Source organism: Aquarana catesbeiana, linkage group LG11 (genome assembly GCF_042186555.1).
Source record: "Aquarana catesbeiana isolate 2022-GZ linkage group LG11, ASM4218655v1, whole genome shotgun sequence".
NCBI lineage: Eukaryota > Metazoa > Chordata > Amphibia > Anura > Ranidae > Aquarana > Aquarana catesbeiana.
In genome coordinates, this window is record NC_133334.1 from 221,465,784 (window position 1) to 221,487,051 (window position 21,268).

At 43.1% G+C, this 21,268-nt stretch overlaps 1 protein-coding gene across 5 annotated transcripts in view; it reads left to right on the forward strand.

The window, feature by feature from the left end:
- TRPT1 (tRNA phosphotransferase 1) overlaps window positions 1-21,268 on the forward strand; it is an 80,352-nt gene that overhangs the window by 16,739 nt on the left and 42,345 nt on the right. For 3 of the 5 annotated variants that reach the window (XM_073605375.1, XM_073605378.1, XM_073605376.1), the window contains one exon: window positions 12,569-12,679. In XM_073605375.1, the coding sequence (XP_073461476.1) occupies window positions 12,569-12,679 (111 nt within the window). Of the gene's footprint in view, window positions 1-12,568; window positions 12,680-15,608; window positions 15,670-21,268 lie in introns of those variants that run through there. The other 2 variants (XM_073605377.1, XM_073605379.1) reach the window with 2 other exon arrangements.

The following is a 21,268-nucleotide window of genomic DNA, read 5'->3' on the forward strand; positions in this document are numbered from 1 at the left end:
GCACATCTTGACTTGGCAATATTTTCCCACTCTTCTTTGAAAAAACATTCCAAATCTGTCAGATTGCGAGGACATCTCCTGTGCACATCCCTCTTCAAATCACCCCACAGATTTTCAGTCGGATTCAGGTCTGGGCTTTGGCTGGGCCATTCCAAAACGTTAATCTTCTTCTGGTGAAGCCATTCCATTGTTGATTTGGATGTATGCTTTGGGTCGTTGTCATGCTGAAAGATGAAGTTCCTCTTCATGTTCAGCTTTCTAGCAGAAGCCCGAAGGTTTTGTGTCAAAATTGACTGGTATTTGGAACTGTTCATAATTCCCTCTACCTTGACTAAGACCCCTGTTCCATCTGAATAAAAACAGCCCCAAAGTATGATGCTGCCACTAACATGCTTCACGGTGGGTATGGTGTTCTTTTGGTGATGTGCAGTGTTATTTTTGGGCCAAACATATCTTTTGGAAAATATGGCCAAAAAGTTCAACCTTGGTTTCATCAGACCATAACACATTTTTGGGAGACTTCAGATGTGTTTTTGCAAAATTTACCCGGGCTTGGATGTTTTTCTTAATAAGAAAAGGCTTCTGCCTTGTCACTCTACCCCATAGCCCAGACATATGAAGAATACAGGAGATTGTTGTCACATGTACCACACAGCCAGTAGTTGCCAGATATTCCTGCAGCTCCTTTAATGTTGCTGTAGGCCTTTTTGCAGCCTCCCTGACCATTTTTTTTTCTCATCTTTTCATCAATTTTGGAGGGACGTCCAGTTCTTGGTATTGTAACTTTTGTGCCAAATTTTCTCCACTTGGTGATGACTGTCTGCACTGTGTTCCATGGTATATCTAATGCCTTGTAAATATTTGTGTACCCTTCTCCTGACTGATACCATTTAACAATAATGCCCCGTACACACGGTCGGATTTTCCGATGGAAAATGTCCGATCGGAGCGTGTTGTCGGAAATTCCGACCGTGTGTGGGCTCCATCGGACATTTTCCATGGGATTTTCTGACACACAAAGTTGGACAGCAGGAGAAAAAATTTTCCGACAACAAAATCCGATCGCGTCAATTCCGACCGTGTGTGGCCTGTTCCGACACACAAAGTGCCACGCATGCTCAAAAGAAATTCCGAGACGGGACAGCTCATTCTGGTAAACTTAGCGTTCGCAATGGATATAGCACTTTCGTCACGCTGCAATGTTAAAAATGGTTTAATACAGCGCACTCTCTTCTTCTTTATAATGTGACAAGAATTAAGTAGTTTTGCTGCTCATATTCACACACACTTCTCACAAAGTTTTATTTGTGTTTTTTTATTGGGATTCCCTGAATATATTGTTATTAGTTGTCACATCTGACAGTTTTAACTCTTTTTTTTTTTTTTTTTTTGGATTTTAAGCCTTTTTTTTTCTTTAATGTTTGGATTTTTTCCAAGGCTGATCTTTGTTCAATGTTTTTTTTATTTTTACTCCAGAATATTTTTGTGTGTGTTTTGTGTGTCAAGTTACCCCAAAACCATTGATATCTTTTATTATTTAATCTCAAGGAGATTGTTTGGTGTTGGTGTCCCTTGTTCATTTCACATTGTATATTTGAAATGTACCTGAATCCTCACAAACAAACTGTCATTTTTGAAGTAAAACACATAGGAGAGTATAATTCAAAACAAAAATCCTTTATTAAGGGCTCAGAACCAAACAAAGAAGAAGGCAACACTGGATCAACATGAGAAATTAGCGAAGCCTGGGACCCCCACGGCAGACATCAATTCTTGAACATCAAAATTGGTGGCCTGAGGAGTCCATATGTAAGGGAGTGCAGTCTGGTCCAGAATTCGCAGAGATCCGGATAGCAGCAGATGACATGTGTGTCCCCAGGCTGTGGTACCACAAGAGGCTGCATTTTTTGGCCGACCAGACTGAACCCAGGCCAATTACTGTCTGGTCTTCCTTCCACGCTTCCTTCCGGGCTGTGGCTGTGCAGTTGGAGATGTGGCAGGAGGAGGAGTAGGACCTGGAGGAGGAGGAGGACTGGGAGGACCTGGAGGAGGACTGGGGGGACCTGGAGGAGAGGGAGGAGGAGGACCTGCAGGAGGAGGAGGAGGACCATCGCAAAGGTGTGTCTGAGCTGTCATTTGGCCCCTCATACCTTTCTCAAGAGCCTCCAATATGAGCGCCTCACACATGACTTGTTGGCCCTCATCCATCCTCTGCATTTTATATGCAATGACGGCAGCAATGTCCTCCTCCACGGTCTGTCGTGCTCCCAGGACCTCTGTAGCCCTCCAAAAGAGTCCTTCGGTAGCCTCCTCTAGGGCACTCCTCCTACTGCCACTTTCTCTTTTCAGGGGGGGTGGAGGGACCTGCAGATCAGCCAGTCGGCTCGGCCCGGCCACCTCCTGGCTGAGACTTCCCTGTGTATAAAAAAGGGACATGGTTTTAGTTGTTGCATCATCAATCCCAATCATAAATTAGTACTCCCAACTAACATCTAGTTAACATCATTGATTGGACAACCTGAAATATTTAGAGGAATGCTATATCTGGCTCAATCTGGGCTCCTCCACATGTGGCCTGGAAGGCCCAGGTTGGGCGTCAGAAGCCTCAGCCGGGGGGGAAGGAAGCGTGGAAGGAAGACTGGAGAGGGATGGCCTGGGTTCAGTCTGGCCTGCCAGAAAATGTAGCCTGTCGTAGTACAACATCCTGGGGACATAGATGTCATCTGCTGCTCCGGATCTCTGTGAATCCAGGACTTTCTTGCGCTCCCTTAGATATGTGCTCCTCAGGCAACCAATTAATATCTTTAAATAGGTGATGTCTGCCGTGGGGATCACCTGCTTCACAATTTCACACAATTGCCCCAGTGCTGCCTTCCTCTTTGCTTGGTTCTTGAAATGGGGGTGGTTAATCTCCCACAGACAGGGCAGCTCCCTTAGCATCTCTATGAATACTGACATGAAGTAATTTTCTTTGAGTAGCATATCCATGTTCACTGCAAGACACAACACAAGACAAAGCCTAATGTCAGACAAAACTCTCCTAATCTTGTTACAATATAGGCCTCAATCTAGAAGCAGTATAGGCACAAGTTTGTCTCTTACCTTCGTTCTTATGATCGGCGCGTCCAATGCTCCTTCCTCCGCTCACAGATCGTACCTAATACGCACGCGTGTTACGCTTTATACACACTGCGCATGCGTGTAACTCCGCCCGCCCCTGGCGTTCTTTCTATTCTATTCCCCGCCCCTTTTCGTTCGGCGCAGTGGGGGAAGAGCATATGGCGGAGTCACAGCAGGTGCGTGCTAATTGCAGGAACGAGGAGGAGGAGGAGGAAAGCCCGGATCCGGACACGTCCCGATCCAGAAGGAGACGTTTTAAGGCCACAAATATGTCCTTTGGAGAGATGTTGGAGATGGTCGACATCATGAGGAAGTCCGACTATGACGGGAAGTATGGGCCTTACCCCAACCCCAATCCCAATATACGAAAGGCCAAGATCATGGCGAAAGTGGTCAGGAGTCTTCTGAGGAATTTCGGGGTCCGAAGATCGAAAGATCAGCTCCGGAAGCGGTGGTCGGACCTGAAATTGAGAGAGCCAGAGCAGTACCGAAAGATCCGGAGAGTGCTGCAAAAAAGTAAGTAGTTGTGCTGTGTTCCTATTCTTTCTGTCTTTATTCCGTTTGTTCTGCTCCATATGCTTTTATTAATTGTAACGTTTAAAAGGGCAACTTTAATGTTCATGGGCCCATTATTCGTTCGTATCAAACATTTTTCTTTCGGCCTCTAAAACACCATTGTTTAGGCCATATGCATTTTCCCACATTTTTTTGGGGCCTACTTGGATGCCAAATATTTGTTTGTGTAGATGGGTTTGTTACTAGAATGAAATGCAAACTAGATTGTGTGTAAGGAGAGGACACTGAGCAGCTGTTTTCACATCTGGACACTGGAGCACTAGTGTGGGACCCCAGAACACCATTTTTATTAGGGGGGGCACACAGGTACTCCAGTGTATACTATAGGGGGGTCTCCATCTGTGAAGTTTCTACAAAACAGGTAAAGTATTGCAGCTTGACAAAGGGCAATAAAAAAAATACATCTTGAAACTCGGCTAAAATAGACAATTGTACCCCACTTCCAAGCAATGTTTCCTATTTCTAGTTCTGCCATCAAATATCTGTGTGCTAATTATACCATTTTTGTTTTACATAGGGGAGAAAAGACTCGGAGGACACCCCTCATCCGAGGAGACCACAGACCCCCCACCTATGGAAGAAGGTGAAATACCCCCAAACGAAGAAGAGCAGGAAGAAGAAGAAGATGTGGTGGAGATTGGCACCACAACAGGTGAGTGTCTGCGACCACAGACTCAGGTAAGAGATGGCTGGTGGCAGATTTTTGATACCTGTTTTTGTTTTCTTTATCTCTTTTTAGGTGATCGTGATGTGAGGGATCCAGAACGTTTTACATCAGAAAGTGCCCAGATCCTGATCGGGGAGATCATGGGGTGTAATCTCGAATTGCACAACATACAGCAAAAAATCAATGATGTTATTAAAAAAAATAATAACATCATTGTTGTTTTGGGGTGAATTTAAAACCCCACAAAATATATTTTTGGGATTGTGGTCCAATCTTTTAAATCTTTTTTCAATGTTTTGAAAAGCCAAATTTGGAGGATGCACACAGTGTGCCAACATGTGCTATCTGCCATCACGGGAGATCAATGGACGCGTTTTGGGGGTGCAACCCCTTCCTCAATTATAAAGTAGCGTTGAGGAAGGGCTTGCTCCCCCAAAACATGTCCCTTGATCCCCCCTGATGACAGATAGCACATGTTGACATTCGTAAATTTGTGTGCATCTTCCAAATTTGGCTTTTCCAGGGGTGATTTCCCCCCATCTGAACGCTATATCAAACCCAGTTCCTAAATACTGATGTCTGATATAGCCTTCAGGTTTTACCTAATGTGAACTTTGTAAGTTCAAGTTTTTTGTCTTTCTTGTTGGTTTTACACAGGTCTGTTTTATCTGAAATGGACATTTCGATTTTTGATAATGCTACTGCAAAAATTGTTATACAACAAACATGTTGGTTTGTTTTAAAAACCTTTGATAAATGCACATGTGATTGTGCAGATATAAAATGTGGCTTACTCAAGAATGTGTGGATTATTGTCTCAACACTACAACACTTTTGGGGTGATGTAATTGCTGTTTTATGCAAAAATGGGGGTTATTTCCTAAGGGCAAATCCTCTTTGCACTACAAGTGCAGTTTCAGTGCAGTTGCAAGTGCACTTGTAGTGAAATGTGTTTTTGCATTTAGGAAATAACAGCCAACAGTGCTTTGTATAAGGTTACACAATCACGCCATTTTCTGCACTCAAAACATTTATGTCAGGGTCAGCTAAAACAAACACAAGCAGTAAATGTCCACAAAGAATTTCTTTTTTTTTTTTTTATTATAAAAAGGCTTCACATATTGTCTGGCATATTGATAGCCCCCCTACCCGCAAAGAACTCCAGGTAGCGTAACCGGACATCACGGGCACTCAGGGAGGGCAAGCCAGGACGGCCACTTTCAAGCGACGTCAGTGTGGTTTGATGTAGGATTCCGGCCTCAGGCCCAACTGAGCCAGCATAGTTGGCCGAATGTTTCCTTAAAAAGTTATGGAGAACACAGCACGCCAGTATAATATGGTTCAGTTTATACTCCGCCATATGGATGGGTGTCAGAAATAGTCGGAACCGGCTGGCCAGGATTCCAAATGTGTTCTCCACCACTCTTCGGGCTCTGGCCAGCCGATAATTAAAAACCCTCTGTTCCGGGGTGAGGGTCCTCATCGGGAATGGCCGCATCAGGTGGTCCCCCAGCGCAAACGCTTCATCAGCAACGAACACGAATGGGAGTCCTTCCACATTGTCCTCTGGAGCTGGCAAGTCCAAGCTGCCATTCTGGAGACACCTGTAGAACTCCGTCTGGGCGATGACTCCACCATCGGACATCCGGCCATTCTTCCCCACGTCCGCATACAAGAAGTCGTAATTAGCCGACACCACCGCCAACATCACTATACTATTAAACCCCTTGTAATTATAATAGTACGACCCCGAGTTGGGTGGTGGGACGATGTGGACGTGTTTCCCATCGATTGCCCCTCCGCAGTTAGGAAAGTCCCACCGCTGGGCAAAGTGGGAGGCCACAGTCTGCCATTCCTGTGGCGTGGAAGGAAACTGTTGAGGAAAAAACAATAAACATTACTATTTTTACTCTGAAACATGGCAAGCAGATTATACACAAACATTATGGGGCAACCTCCAGATAGCATTTATTAAGGGGAATTTAACAACGCCAAAGTATAAGGTACACCTATCATATTCCCCCTCCCCCCCTCTCATGGGCCATTTGTAACATTATAGGGGGTGTGTGGAAATCTTGGACAGGTAACCCTCTTCACTTCATTGAGAGATGAATGCCTAAATACAGGGTATTACTTTGAACAGACCCTCCTTAGTTACACTATTGGCAGCCCACTGGACAGGTAAGAAGTGTCATAATACAAAGATATAAATACACACTGTACACATTTGAGGACATTTGGACATTCTGCTATTACCTGTCAAGATAATAATAGGATACAAAAACTTTAAACAGTACCATTTGAAAGTATACAGGCAGACCCTTGCACTACATGCTTTGGGGAATTCATCCATAAATCTGACCAGTAAATAGGTGGGTATAGTGTGTATGGGTTTGGCAAAGTCAGCAGATAGATGATTGAGGATAGACAGAGAATTGGGATCAGCTGACTTAGCAGTTGGGGGGAGGGAGGGTTACTAAAAATTATTTGGGGACACCACAAAAAAAAGCCTCTGGCACTCTGCCTGAATTTAAATAAAAAATAACATTTCCAAACATTTTAGGGGGTGTTTGGGGTAAAGCACTACTATGGAGCAGATAAAATACATTGTTAAGTGACTACATGAGGTGAATATAGGCCAGGAGACACCATGCTGGGGAGGTTAGTGAAGGGCAAATATGTATGAAGGACCTAAAATAATAATTACATAAAAATCCAGCATGCATGAGGACAAAGGGGACATTCACAGCATATTACAATCATGGTAATTAGGGAATGAGGAAAGAAATACAATATATTAACAAACATTCAATACAATAAAATGTGATATAAAAGGATAAAAATCTTACATTCATATACTCTTTCTGCAGGACCTGGATGATGGCAGAACAGGTCTCTGGGATGATGATCCCCAGAGCCTGGGGGGAGATGCCTGTCGAGAACTTCAAGTCCTGCAGACTTCTCCCTGTGGCCAAATACCGCAAGGTAGCGACCAACCTCTGCTCCAGAGTGATGGCTTGCCTCATGCAGGTATCCTGCCTGCTAATATAGGGGGTCAGCGAAGCCAACAAACGGTGAAATACGGGGTCCGTCATCCTGAGAAAGTTCCTGAAATCATCAGGATTATTCTCACGGATCTCACAGAGCAAAGGCATATGAGAGAACTGGTCACGCTGAAGCAACCAATTCTTGGTCCATGAACTCCTCCCCACCCTGTTCATGGACTGGACTTGTGTCAAGGTCAGGACCCCAACACCAAGCCCCCGCACAGCACGAACCCTACGAGGAGTACGCATACGAAACATGGCTAGAAAACGGTTGGCTGCTCAGAACGAAGTAACAGAACAGCAAGGCCTGTGAAGAGCGACCTGAAAAACGGTAACGAACGAACAAGAATACAATGACTACCTAAAGTCACGCGGAACTTGCTTGCACGCACTGAAGAGCAGATACAAACCCACAAGCACAAACTGAACGGCAGAAAACGATCTGAAAGCCACGAGTCTGAAAACGCGCGAATCGTCTCTCACCAAACTTTTACTAACACGAGATTAGCAAAAGGAGCCCAAAGGGTGCCGCGCTTGGTTCTGAACCGGCCTTTTCTAGTCTCGTCGTACGTGGTGTACGTGACCGCGTGGTTGGCGATCGGAAATTCTGACAACTTTGTGCGACCGTGTGTAGACAAAACAAGTTTGAGCCAACATCCGTCGGAAAAAATCCTAGGATTTTGTTGTCGGAATGTCCGAACAAAGTCCGACCGCGTGTACGCCCTATAAGACTTCTCTGATGCTTTGGAAGCTCTCTGCTGACCATGGCTTTTGCTGCAGGATGCGACTAAGAAAATGTCAGGAAAGACCTACTAGAACAGCTGAACTTTATTTGGGTTTAATCAGAGGCAAGTTAAATGATGGCAGGTGTGTACTGATTCCTTTTTAAGATGAGTTTGAATGTGATTGCTTAATTCTGAACACAGCTACATTCCCAGTTATAAGAGGGTGTGCACACTTATGCCACCACATTATTTTAGTTTAACTCCCCCCCCCCCCAAAGAGTTGTACAGTTTATAGGTCACATTACATGTGGAAAAAGTTATGAAATTATTTATCTATGTCGCATTTTTTTGCATCACAGAAACCTGACATTTTAGCAGGGGTGTGTAGACTTTTTTATATCCACTGTATGTGAAAGTTGCATTAGTGTCCTCTGCCCCTTCACAGGACCCTTTCCCACAGTACTGCCCACCTTTCACATCAACCCTTTCGCCACAGTAGTGTGCTCTGCCCCTTCATAGTATCCTCTTCACATCACCCCCCGCCCCTCCCTCATCCTTCACAGCCATGGCCTCTGCCCCTCTTCACTCTCCTACCTTATACAGAGCGGAGAGTGGGAGGCAGGACAATTCTGAATGGAGGGTGGGAGGCACAGTAGCACTGCACAGAGGGTGGGAGCGGGAGCTGCCAGGGTTAACTTTTCATATGAATAAGCTGGTAATTGGTTGCTAGGACCACTGCATTCTAGTAACCAATCATCTGCTGTTAACTTGAAAAGTTAACTCGGGCAGCTCCTGTTCCCATCTCTGCCCTCCATTCAGTGCTGCTGTGCCTCCCTACCCCCATCCAGAATTGACCAGCCTCCTTCTCTCCGCTGTGCTGTGAAAATGACAGCGGTGGAGACTAGGGGAAAGAAGCAGCTCCTAAATGGCATGATCGTGGCGGTGTGGATAGAACAGTGGCTCAGTCTGCATCCTGACTGCGGCCCGCCATTTAGTTGAACTCTAGATAAACAGCTAAACATTTGAAAGACTTGAACACATGATATATACAGTGCCTTAAAAAAGTATTCATACCCCTTGAAATTTTTCACATTTTGTCATGTTACAACCAAAAACGTAAATGCATTTTATTGGGATTTTATGCGATAAACCAACATAAAGTGGCACATAATTGTGAAATGTAAGATAAATGATTTTCTTTCACATTTAAAAAAAAAAAAAATTATCTGAAAAGTGTGGCGTGCATTTGTATTCAGCCCCCCTGAATCAATACTTTGTAGCACCACCTTTCGCTGCAATTACAGCTTCAAGTCTTTTTGGGGATGTCTCTACCAGCTTAGCACATCTAGAGAGTGACATTTTTGCCCATTCTTCTTTGAAGAATAGCTCAAGCTCTGGCAGATTGGATGAAGAGTGTCTGTGAACAGAAATTTTCAAGTCTTGCCACAGATTCTCAATTGGATTTAGGTCTGGACTTTGACTGGGCCATTCTAACACATGAATATGCTTTGATCTAAACCATTCCATTGTAGCTCTGGCTGTATGTTTAGCGCCGATGTCCTGCTGGAAGATGAACCTCCACCCCAGTCTCAGGTCTTTTGCACTCTAACAGGTTTTCTTCTAGGATTGCCCTGTATTTGGCTCCATCCATCTTCCCATCAACTCTGACCAGCTTCCCTGTCCCTGTTGAAGAAAAGCATCCCCACAACATGATGCTGCCAGCACCATGTTTCACTGTGGGGGTGGGGTGTTCGGAGTGTTGTGCAGTGGTAATTTTCCGCCACACATATCTTTTTGCTTTTAGGTCAAAAAAGTTCAATTTTGGTCTCATCTGACCAGAGCACCTTCTTCCACATGTTTGCTGTGTCCCCCACATGGCATCAAACTGCAAATGGGACGTCTTATGTTTTTTTTTTTCAATTATGACTTTTTCTTGCCACTCTTCCATAAAGGCCAGATTTGTGGAGTGCATGTTCATTGTTAGCACCTGAGCACTGCAGCACACCCGATTGGCTCCTTGTGTTACTTCTGATTCTCCCAGTCTGAGCTTTGCTATACAGGGACTGCGTAAAGCCTAGTACACACGGGCCAAAGCTATAATTTAGCACTGACTACATTGTGAAACGCGTCAGCTTTCCTGCTTTGTGATGCTGTGGCATGAATTTTTATGATTATACTTTAATAAAGATTGAAGATTACTTTTGAGTGCGGCTGTCCAGGATTTCTCGTTTACCTCTCAATTACCAGCATTGACTGCACCTGTTACTTCCAGCATGGAGAAAATGTTTGTTCCTCACAGACCTCCTTCAGAGCGGTGATATTTTTCTCTCTATACACGGGCCAGTTCAATAGAAACCGGCCGACGTTCGGCCCGTGTGTACTGCAGCCAGTCTGACAGGCATCTGGTCAATGGGGCATGACTGAAAAAGGTCTGCCGATCAGCTCCCAATCAGCACTCTCAGCACTGACCAGAGTGTTCTGGTGGGGGAACACATTAGCAGAGCATGGGAGCTCCTCCAAAGCTGTCAGTCTTTTTTTGCTTAGCCCTGCTGCTGCAATCCCTCTTTGTTTTATATATATATATATATATATGTATGGATTGCATGGATTGTTACTGACATGTGGTGAAAATGTCATGCCAATATGTATATATATATATATATAAAACCATTTTTCCAGGTAAATGTACTTCTAAAGGAGCTATTGGCATGAAATTTTCACCACATGTCGGAAACAACCCATGCAATCCATACATGCAAAGAAACCAAAACAAATAGGTTCAGAAATTTAAGTTATGTGTAAAAAAAATGGAACGAAACAGGAAAAACGTATTAAAAACATGAAAAAAGGTAGATGCAAAAAGGCATGGAAAGCCAAGACACCAGCTGAAATCTGTCAGTAATTAGAAAACAATCCTGCCCCTTGTCAGTGCAAATTAATATCAGCTGGTTCAGTCTTAACTGATGGCCTATAAAAAGGTGTCACACAGGAAACATCTCATGATGGGCAAAAGCAAAGAGCTCTCTCAAGACCTTCTCAACCTTATTGTTGAAAAACATACTGATGGCATTGGTTACAGAAGGATTTCTAAACTTCTGAATGTTTAGATAAGCCTGCGGAATACTGGGAGAATATAGTCTGGTCAGATGAGACCAAAATTTAACTTTTTTGATGCCATAATACACACCAAGCTTGGAGGTTAAATGGCACTGCACATCACCCCAAAAACACCCCCATACCAACAGTGAAGTTTGGAGGTGGGAACATCATGGTGTGGGGCTGTTTTTCAGCATACGGTATTGGCAAACTTCACATCATTGAAGGAAGGATGAATAGAAAAATGTACCAAGACTTTCTTGATAAAAATCTGCTGTCACCTACCAGGATGATGAAGATGAATCGAGGGTGGACATTTGAGCAAGACAATGATCCCAAACACAAATCCAAGGAAACTCTCAATTGGTTTCAAAGAAAGAAAATAAAGCTGCTAGAATGGCCCAGCCAATCACCTGACTTGAATCCAGTGACGTCACTAGGGGGTGAATATTGAGGCTGGAGCCCCGAATCTGGGACCCATAGCCCCAAATCCAGGGCCGGCCCTAACCTGAGTGTCGCCAGCTGCCTGTGTGTGAGAGCGTCTCCTCCCTTGCTCCGCCCATATCATAGAGTTGGGAGGAATTTTCTCACATGATCTCCTGAGCAGGTGAGTGCAGACCATGGGGGAGGGGGAAATTGTACTACCCAGCCTCTCTGTATATACACCAGCCTCTCTGTATACCCCAGCCTGTTTTCTCTATACCCTAGCCTCTCTGTATGTAACAATCCTCATCTGGTGGCAGGTGACGTGGCAAGCTCTCTGGGGACCCTGATGTAATGATGCTATATAATGTTTATATATACATATATACACACACACACACACACACTATTATTATATGTGTATGCCCGCCCAAGCGTATGACTTTCTTTACTTTGCTGCTATGGGCTCTAGCCCCAGATCTTTTGTAGACCTAGCAACGCCCCTGCTGGAATCCAATAGAAAATCTATGGAAAGAATTAAAGATCAGAGTTCATAGAAGAGGCCCACAGAACCTTTGAGATTTGAAAACTGTTTGTGTGGAAGAATGGGCCAAAATCACACCTGAGCAATTCAAGCGACTAGTTTCTCAATACAGAAGGCATCCTGAAGCTGTCATTACCAACAAAGGATTTTGTACAAAGTATTCAATACATTTCAGTTAGAGTGTTCAAAATTTTTCCCTGAGCTGTATTTATGTGTTTTATAATATATATATTCTTTAAGTTCAAGTTTTAAGTAAATACTTTAAATACTTCAGTTTAATACTGAAAGTTGTTAACTTTAGACAGTAGTGGAAGGTGGGTGAAAGAAACAAGCTTCAGCTTTTCTGCATATCTTCTTCATTCTGTTTTAGATCAAATCCCATTCTTCTGGTCTGCAAACCACGTCCTGCTAACACCCGGTAATGCAGATGGTGTGCTTCTCCCTAAATATTTTCTAAAGGTTCTCCAGCTTAGACCTCAGAGTAAGTATCTTGGAATAGTAGGCAGAGGATCTCCTCCCCGCACCCAGACAAAAATTTCCCAGCACACTTACCAGCTAGCCTGCAAGAAAAAAAAATCTGAATTGGCCCTGTCTAACAATTCATGGTAAAAACAGAGGTTTTAGTTGCACACATTTGCAAATATATGTGCAAGCTGCAGTGCCTACACCAAGGCTTCTTTGTGTACTGCAGTCCTAACTCTAGATTTTTGTCTCCGAATTGGAGCACATATAGCTGTGGATAAATTAAGAGCAGGTTTCCCTGGAGGGAGGCCACTGCTCTTTAGGGGCACAGGGACACAATGAACAACCAGCAAGAGCACAATGGCAGCTGGAGGCATCCAATGTGGCCCCATGCCAAATCCAGCAAACAAGCTATACAAAAAAGATGGCAGGATGGTGCACATGGAAGGGTAATGCACAACACAATCAGACAAAAACTTCCCAGCACACTTACCAGCTAGACTGCAAACATTTTCTTATTGAAAGCAGTTAAAAGCATATAATAACAGCTAAAAAGATGGGCTGTTTGATATTTTATAGCATTTTGCATATTTTTAACCGCCATATGCTTCACTAATCCTCCAACTGATCAGCTAAAATGGTTTTGGAATCCATTATCATAGTGAGTACTGATAACTCAGAACCAGCACTCACTATGATAATACTTTCCTCTAACCTGGAAAAATGATGAATACACCATTTTAGCTGATCATATGGAGTATGTAGTAGTGAAGCATCTAAAGGGGGAACATATGCATTTTGCTATGAAATGTGCTTTTTTAAAACATTTTAGTACATGTTTTTAACTGCTTTCAATAAAAAAAAAAAAAAAAAAGTTTTTTTGTTTATGTTTTTGTTTTTTTAATACGTCTTATGCGGTACTGCTACAGTCCAGTCTTCTGAGAATAATCAGACCAAAGTTGGTATTCCCCCCCTTGCAGTATCTGTTACTCTATTTATGCAACATTGACATCCACTGGTGTATTGAAAGTATGACAGTTTTCTCAATAAATATACAAGCTGTTCTCTACACAGAGATTACAGGTTTATTGCTAATGCTTTGCTTCTTTTAGGGGCACATACTGTATAATAAAAGACAAAAAACAGAAAAAGTAAATCATCATTGGAGCTGATGCCTATAGCAGCCAATCCGATTTAATCTTTTTTCATAAATATTTAACTTAAGCAGGCCATACACTGTGTGAATTTCCTTCCTGCAGCCATGGGTTGCCCACAGACAGTGTTAACAGGGGAATCCCTCCTGCTGAGACATTGTATTCCCCTGGCAGGGGTAGGCCACGCTTGCCAGGAGAAGACAATGATTATTGCTAGCGACTATACCAGCTGCTTGCGATAATCGCATGTAAGATCAGGCAGGCTGGTAGTACCCAAGTTGATTAACTTGGAACATTCAGCCTGCCCATACATAGTTCGAATCCCAGCCAGTTCCTGCTGAACCGACCCAGATTCGAACCGTCTATAGCCGGCCTAAGATTTGAGTTGTTTTAGGTATCAGTTCACTATTTTTTTTTATTTTCATAAATCAGCTCCTGTGTACTGAACAGTAAAAAAATGAAAGGAGCTGTTATTCACTGTTATCTTTTGACTTCAAAGTTCTGAATCTGTATGTTTATGCATAGTTTATAGAAGACAGCTGCATCAGTATATAGATGATGGGTAGATTTTGTAAGAATCAGGCCACACAAAACTGATTTAATGTTTTGAATGATTATTGTCTCTTGAAATCTGTATTAAGTCTCCTATGCCAATTATATGCCTCTTACAAATCCTGTCCAAAAATGCACCCGTTCAAACTTTGTGGAAAATTAAATACATTAATAAACCTGTCCCAGATTGCTGAAGACACACCCCTTATCCCATTTCTTATAATTTTATCATACTAAATATTTGGCTATAGTAGTTTTAAAAATGTATTTCTACAAAACTACATGGGATTTTTCTGTAATTTTGACAAGGCACTAAGAAGTGTGTGACACGTAGAAAGTTTGAGTGAAGATAAGATTTAAAGATAACCCCTTTTATATACACAGAAGCAACCATGTCAGTGGATTCAGTATATCCAAACTTGAAACATTGTTTCCCCTGGACACTTGTAACAAAACAGAGGCATAAATGGATAGTCGTTCATAGCCAACTGAATAAATACCATGTGAATGATCTTGGTGGATACAATAATGTTTATTGAAAATTGTTTGAAAAGATAACATCTGTGGATTGTAACAATAAGGCTCTGTTCACATCTCTGCATTCCGAATCATTAGCGGAATCGCTACAATTCTGCCCGCGATTCGCAAAAGCAGTAGATCGCGGGAAGCCCGTGCATTCCCGGTGCGTTGCCTGTCAATTTCAATAGCACCCTAAACGCGGCGCAATGTTCCCGATTCGTTGGGCGACAACCGCACTTAAATCGCGCAAACAGGATCGTGGGACGCCTGTCGCCCAAAAGAAGTACATGAGCTTCTTTTGGCGGTGGGCAGCCCACAATTCTACTTGTGCATTTTTACCACAATTGTGCCCCCCCCCCCCCCCATACGCCAAGATGTGAACGGAGCCTAAAAATATAGGCTATCAAAGTGAACATGTACTTATATGTTAACACTGAGCTATGCTGGGATGAATATATAATTATAGAGGGGGTTTTTCACTGTAGTGTTGGCCATGTGAATGTTGTGTGATGTCTGATAGTGGGGAGTATCAGCCAATATGAACTCTGATCCTCCCCTTCAGCAGGGATCGCATGACCAAGTGCTTAAGCATTTTTCCGTGTGGCTTGACACTTCAGGATAGGTCCACTTTAACAGTGTGCATGGCTATATTTCAATGATTAGTAGAGTGGTATAATTAAAAATGTATTGATTAACCATATGTATTCATTTGTTCTTTCATAGGAAAGCTACTTCCACTTGAATGACAGAAAATCTTCTTTACCAAATAAATACATTTTTTGAACTTTTTGTATATCTGCACCTAATTAACAAACACGAACATACCAATGATCCCCTAAAATAAGAGTGAAAACAGAATATTGGTCTACTTGTCCTCAGTACTGGATGAACACTTCCCCTTCATACTTTAAAGCTGAGCTCCGGTAGCGAAGTGAGGATCAGGGTGGCAGCTTCAGAGCTTGTACCTTTTTAAGATCCAAGTCACCCATATCCACTTCAATATTTCTATCCTGACAGGTTCACATTAAAGTGGCAATGTTTGCAAAGTTAAATTCCCTGTGCCTGAAATATAGAAAGAGCATGGCGGCAGCTCAATGTTGACAATGACTACTCTTTGATGCGGATGCCAATAGCCTGTTAACAGGTGACAAGGCCCTGTCTATCTAGATTACCACGTATGTAGTTCACAAACAAACGTTGGGAACTTTCTTTTATAAAAACAAGTTGTCCGTCATTTTATTGAACTACTTATTGACTGTCGTTTATTTTCAAATGTTTGCCATCTGTCAGCCATAAAGAGGTTATAAGCACAATACCGGAGGGAATAAGTAATGTGTAAACCACCCAGTTCCAGGAATGGACACTTAGGCATTTCCCGTAGTCAGTGCATTAGATGGGGGAGGTATTATAGGGTTACGGCTTCCACAATCATGTGTCATTTTACTGCAGAGGTATAGTATAGACCAGTGTTTCTCAAATCCAGTCCTCAAGGCGCCCCAACGAGTCATGTTCTCAGGATTTCCCTCAGATGAAACAGTTGTGGTAATTACTAAGGCAGTGAAACTGATCAAAATAATGGAAGGTCTGAAAACATGACCTGTTGGGGCTCCTTGAGGACTAGAGTTGAAAAACACTGGTATAGACAATATGTAAATGCTTCACAAAATACTGAAAAAGGCCCATCCACTCATTGGTTCATGGCTCAAAGTCAAACAACATTCTAAAGTAAACCTTTCTTGACAGAATGGCTGCTGCCATTGAAGAAAACGTTGGTTGTCTGCCTGTTAGCTATACTTTCCCAAGTTATCTTCCCGGACCCACCTGCAAACTTAGGCCTGTTTCACGCAGACCTCGGCTTGTAGAAGAGCAGTAAACAGCAAGCTTTCACAAAGCATTTGCAGGGCTTTTAGCAAGCTTTGTTTTGAAGCTTTTAAAGTACCATTCAGCTCCAGTTTGTAAATGTTGATCCTAATTGGAGTGCTGATTGCCAATTTAAACAAGCCGCTAGCAGGCTTCAGCACTACTTGCAGCTTGTTGGAAGTCGGTGGAAGCTTTCTAGCAGAATCCAGGTAAGTATAGATCAAAGGAGAGTGCCGCTCGCAAAGCTTCCAAACCTTAAACTGCTCCCGCCCTAGTGTGAACTAATCCAGGTGCTGGTGTTGCACAAGTTGATTGGAGATGAGAAGATTCCTGGATTGCCGCACTCTGAAGAAAAACATCTTTATTGTAGAACTTAAAAAAATCAAAAGTACAGTCACATAAATAGAGACAGGACGGGGTATAATCTTTCTAGCAGCTTGTGTAAAAGATAAGTTCACCTTTTCGGGCAGAATTTCACTTTTCATGATAACATTGGGATGGCCCAGCCGTCCCAATGTGCTTTTCTCTCACCACAGGAGGTTTAAAATCTTGTCAGTTTATTTGAATTTTTTTAATAATTTGCAGATTGCATCACTTCCTGTAGATTCTCTCAGCTTTCACTTCCTGTTGGCCATCTCCCAGAGGCCTTCACTTCCTTGTTGCATCACAGAAGAGGGTGTGATAGGGTGTGTTCACCACTCTGGACCACACCTCCCTCATTACAATACCATCTTACACCCACTTCCTATACAATCTAATTGTACAATTTCCTTTAGATCTGCCATCAGCTATGTAGTACAAGGACCTGTCTGATTTGATACAAATTGAATGAATTGTTCAGGTGGGTCATACTATTCCATAGTTCTGGCAAATCTAAAGGAAATTGTACAGAGATTGTACTATCAGATTGCATAGTGTATGGCCAACTTTATACAAGTACATAGGAGGGAGTGGATAGAGACATTCAGTTGTCAGGCCCCGTTCACATCTCCACTTAGCAAAAACTTACATTCCTGCATGTGTTTGTTTTGGAGCGTGTTCACTCATTGTGCACTCTACACACAGCAATGACCCCAGAGAAGCTCCAGAATTTTTTTTTTGGAGTGGAGCATGGTGTGCTGCCACAGTTCTTGGTGCGTTTTCTGCACTTGGGGTGTCTTTAACATGTAATGACAACACAAGCACAGTGCATATTTGCAACGTTTCTGAAACGCATGGCAAAGCATACATTTTCTGTGCAGTTTGACATGCATTTGGAAACACACAGATATGAATGGAACCTCACTGTGCTTGTGTTAATGAACCATATTCACTTTCAGGCCCCATTCACGCCTTTAGTAGTGGGGGTTTGTTTTTCCAGTGATACACATAGGGCAGCCTGTTGACTTCAATGGGCTGTGCCACATGTGGCAAAGTAACTCATGGGACATTTTGGCGTGGTGCGAGTTGCAAGTTTTTTTACAGCTTTTGTCACCTGTTTTTTCATGTGGCAAAATGTGTGTTTGCTTCTGTGTTTGGTGCGCCGTTGACAATTAATGACACTGAAAGCGCAACTAGGTAATTTTAGGTGTATAAATGTGGCCATACACTGCACAATCTGATTGTATAATCTCTATATAATCTCCTTTAGATTTACCAGAACTATATAATTGGAAGACATATCATCTATCCAATCACTCTGTATGCAATCAGGCAGGCCCTTGCACTACATCAGGAGTGTCCCTTGGGCTGCATGTGGCCCCAGGGAGTTTAGCACGCAGCCTGTGCCTGTCTGAAGGGAAGCTGGGGACAGGGTCGGTGCTACCACTAGGTGGACTAGGCAGACGTTTAGGGAGCAGCCACAGCCCCTGGGAGGGAGGAGGTGGGGAATGATCTGGCAAAAGTGACAAGCAGGCGGAAAAAGTAAGTGAGGGGTGCAGAACTTAGTTCCCGTCCCTGAAAAACCCATCCACCTGTTCCTCTCCTCCGCCTCCCTCCTCTTATGGCCGCTCCGCCCTCTGCTCTCTGTCTGTCCCTGTGTGCGGACAGTGCGGGTGACGGCTCGGAAAGTGTAGCTGTCCTAGCATTCCTCCCGCTGCTCCGTCCAACTCCACCTCCAGCATGCCTGCAGCCTGTCCCAGGCAGCTTCACACACATCCCTTCTCTCGCCCCTCCCTCCCCGCTCCTGTGTTCCATCTGTGAAGGAGAGGTGGGTGGGAAGATTAAAAAGAACCAGCCGACAGCCACACTGATATACTGCTGAATGAGCCAGAGACCCCCAAGAGCATTCCAAGCGAGTGTGTGCACTTCCACTGACCCCTCCTCTCTCTCTCTCTCTCTCTCTCTCTCTCTCTCTCTCTCTCTCTCTCTCTCTCTCTCTCTCTCTCTCTCCTAACCCCAGCTCAGCATACAGAACATCTTCTAGAAAATCACCCTTTACAGGGAGAACGGCTCTCATTTCCAGGAGTACATATTTTCCGGGACTATCTCTCCTTCCTTCTCTTTGCATGTTTCCAACTTTTTCTTCCACTATTCATCACTGAGGAGGAGTACCACAGCTTTACCTTGAAATCCTTTGAAACAATGCATTTTCCTGCGCTGTGCAGAGCTGTACAGTGTAAACTGATCAATGATATATCATTTCTCTTCCTGCAGGCAGTCAGTGACTATCTTTGCAGCAAAGTGGACTGTGTTTTAATTTAATTTTATCTTATCGCTTTTCAATATTTTGTATCGCTTTTCATAAAAAAAATCCTTTTTGGGTTCATTTTGTGTGTTGGTCACAGCCTCATATAGGTGCAATTTTATGTATTTTGATAAAATGTCATTGATCTAAAAATATTTTTATATAATCTGTATGCACAGTAAGTGTGTTGTATACACATATCTTTTGAGCACTTCACATTGAAACAAATTTTGTAATAAGTTTTTTGGAAGGATTCACGATTGTCAGATGGATATATATATATATATATATATATATATATATATATATATATATATATATATATATATATATATGGTAATATAACAGCACCTCTCACTTTACTGATGCCCAAAACTATTGATAGTGTGATCCACACTTAAAGGGGCAGCAGTTATAAGTTAACCAATTATAGGTTCATTTTGATCATTTAATCCAGTGGCACCAGCCTGATCAAACACTGAGTTGCTACCTGGACAAGATGATCCTTGACCTTCTCATCTTCCTCAGGGCATCTGGTCCTGCTGTTTTCAGTTTTGGCAGTTAGAGGGTTGAATCAAACTATTTAACACTGGCAAAAAGGGTGGAGTCAGGGGCGGAGTCAAGGTGTCGGCAAAATAACATTTCACCTAGGGTGTCAAAAATCCTTACACCGGCCCTGGCTGGGGAAGCCAGGCAAATGCATGTGTGGAGAAATGCTAGGGATGCTGTGAAAACTTAGTTGAAGGGTGTGTGCTAATGAGGTCAGCTGGTAAACTCCTTCCTGTGTCATACTGGTTTCTCTGTCTCAGTCTGTACACCAGGAAGTCTCTGAAGCTTTCTTAGAAATATAGCAAAGGCTAAGGTAAGGCCTTGTTCTAAAAAAAAAAAGAAAGCTTGTATTTTTCTGCAACCGAGGTACATTAATGGTATCTTGGTACACAGGGGAGCTGGATTTTAGAAAAATAAAAAAGGTGAACTTAGCCTTTAAGGGTTCTCCATTGGCAGCTAATCTCTCCTCCTTATAGGTAATTCATGCTAGTGGCTCTGACAGGATGAAGCACATTTCTGCCTTAAAAAGGGTCTGGAGGGTGAACAAGACACTGGTGCTTATGCATCATAGACTGGAATAGGGAGTTGGCTGGCATCTTGGAATTAATATAATAGGTGCTAATGTGTCACTTGATGGCGGGGGAACAGTTTCTCCAGCAAAGTTTCTGGATGCTGACGGGGGATGAGAATCCAATGCATGATTATTTCTCTCTCTCTCAGGAGGAGTATATGGACTGGATCTGACATTTAGCTGCAATCTCTGTCAGTTTTCCAGCTATGAATGAGGTGTAGGCAGCATTTTTGTTTTTACAGAACAGAGCATAGGGTTGCCACCTGTCCGAGATTCACCCGGACAGTCTGGGTTTTGATTCATGTGCCTAGGTTTCAGTCCACCTGAAACTCAGACACATTATTCAGACAAGAATGTGGCTCAGAACAAGGCTTTACAGGAGGGTGAGGGGGCACTATGTGCAATGCATTACTATTCTCTTGGTAGTGCCCAAAGGTGTCCCAAGTCTGTTACAATCCTATAGAGTATACTAAAGCAAAAAAATGTTACTGTGCTCTGCTAAAGTGTTTGAGTTTGGCTTGAAAAAGAAGTGGCAACCCTAATGCCCCGTACACACGGTTGGATTTTCCGACAGAAAATGTGTGATAGGACCTTGTTGTCGGAAATTCCGACCGTGTGTAGGCTCCATCACACATTTTCCATCGGATTTTCCGACACACAAAGTTTGAGAGCAGGATATAAAATTTTCCGACAACAAAATCCGTTGTCGGAAATTCCGATCGTGTGTACACAAATCCG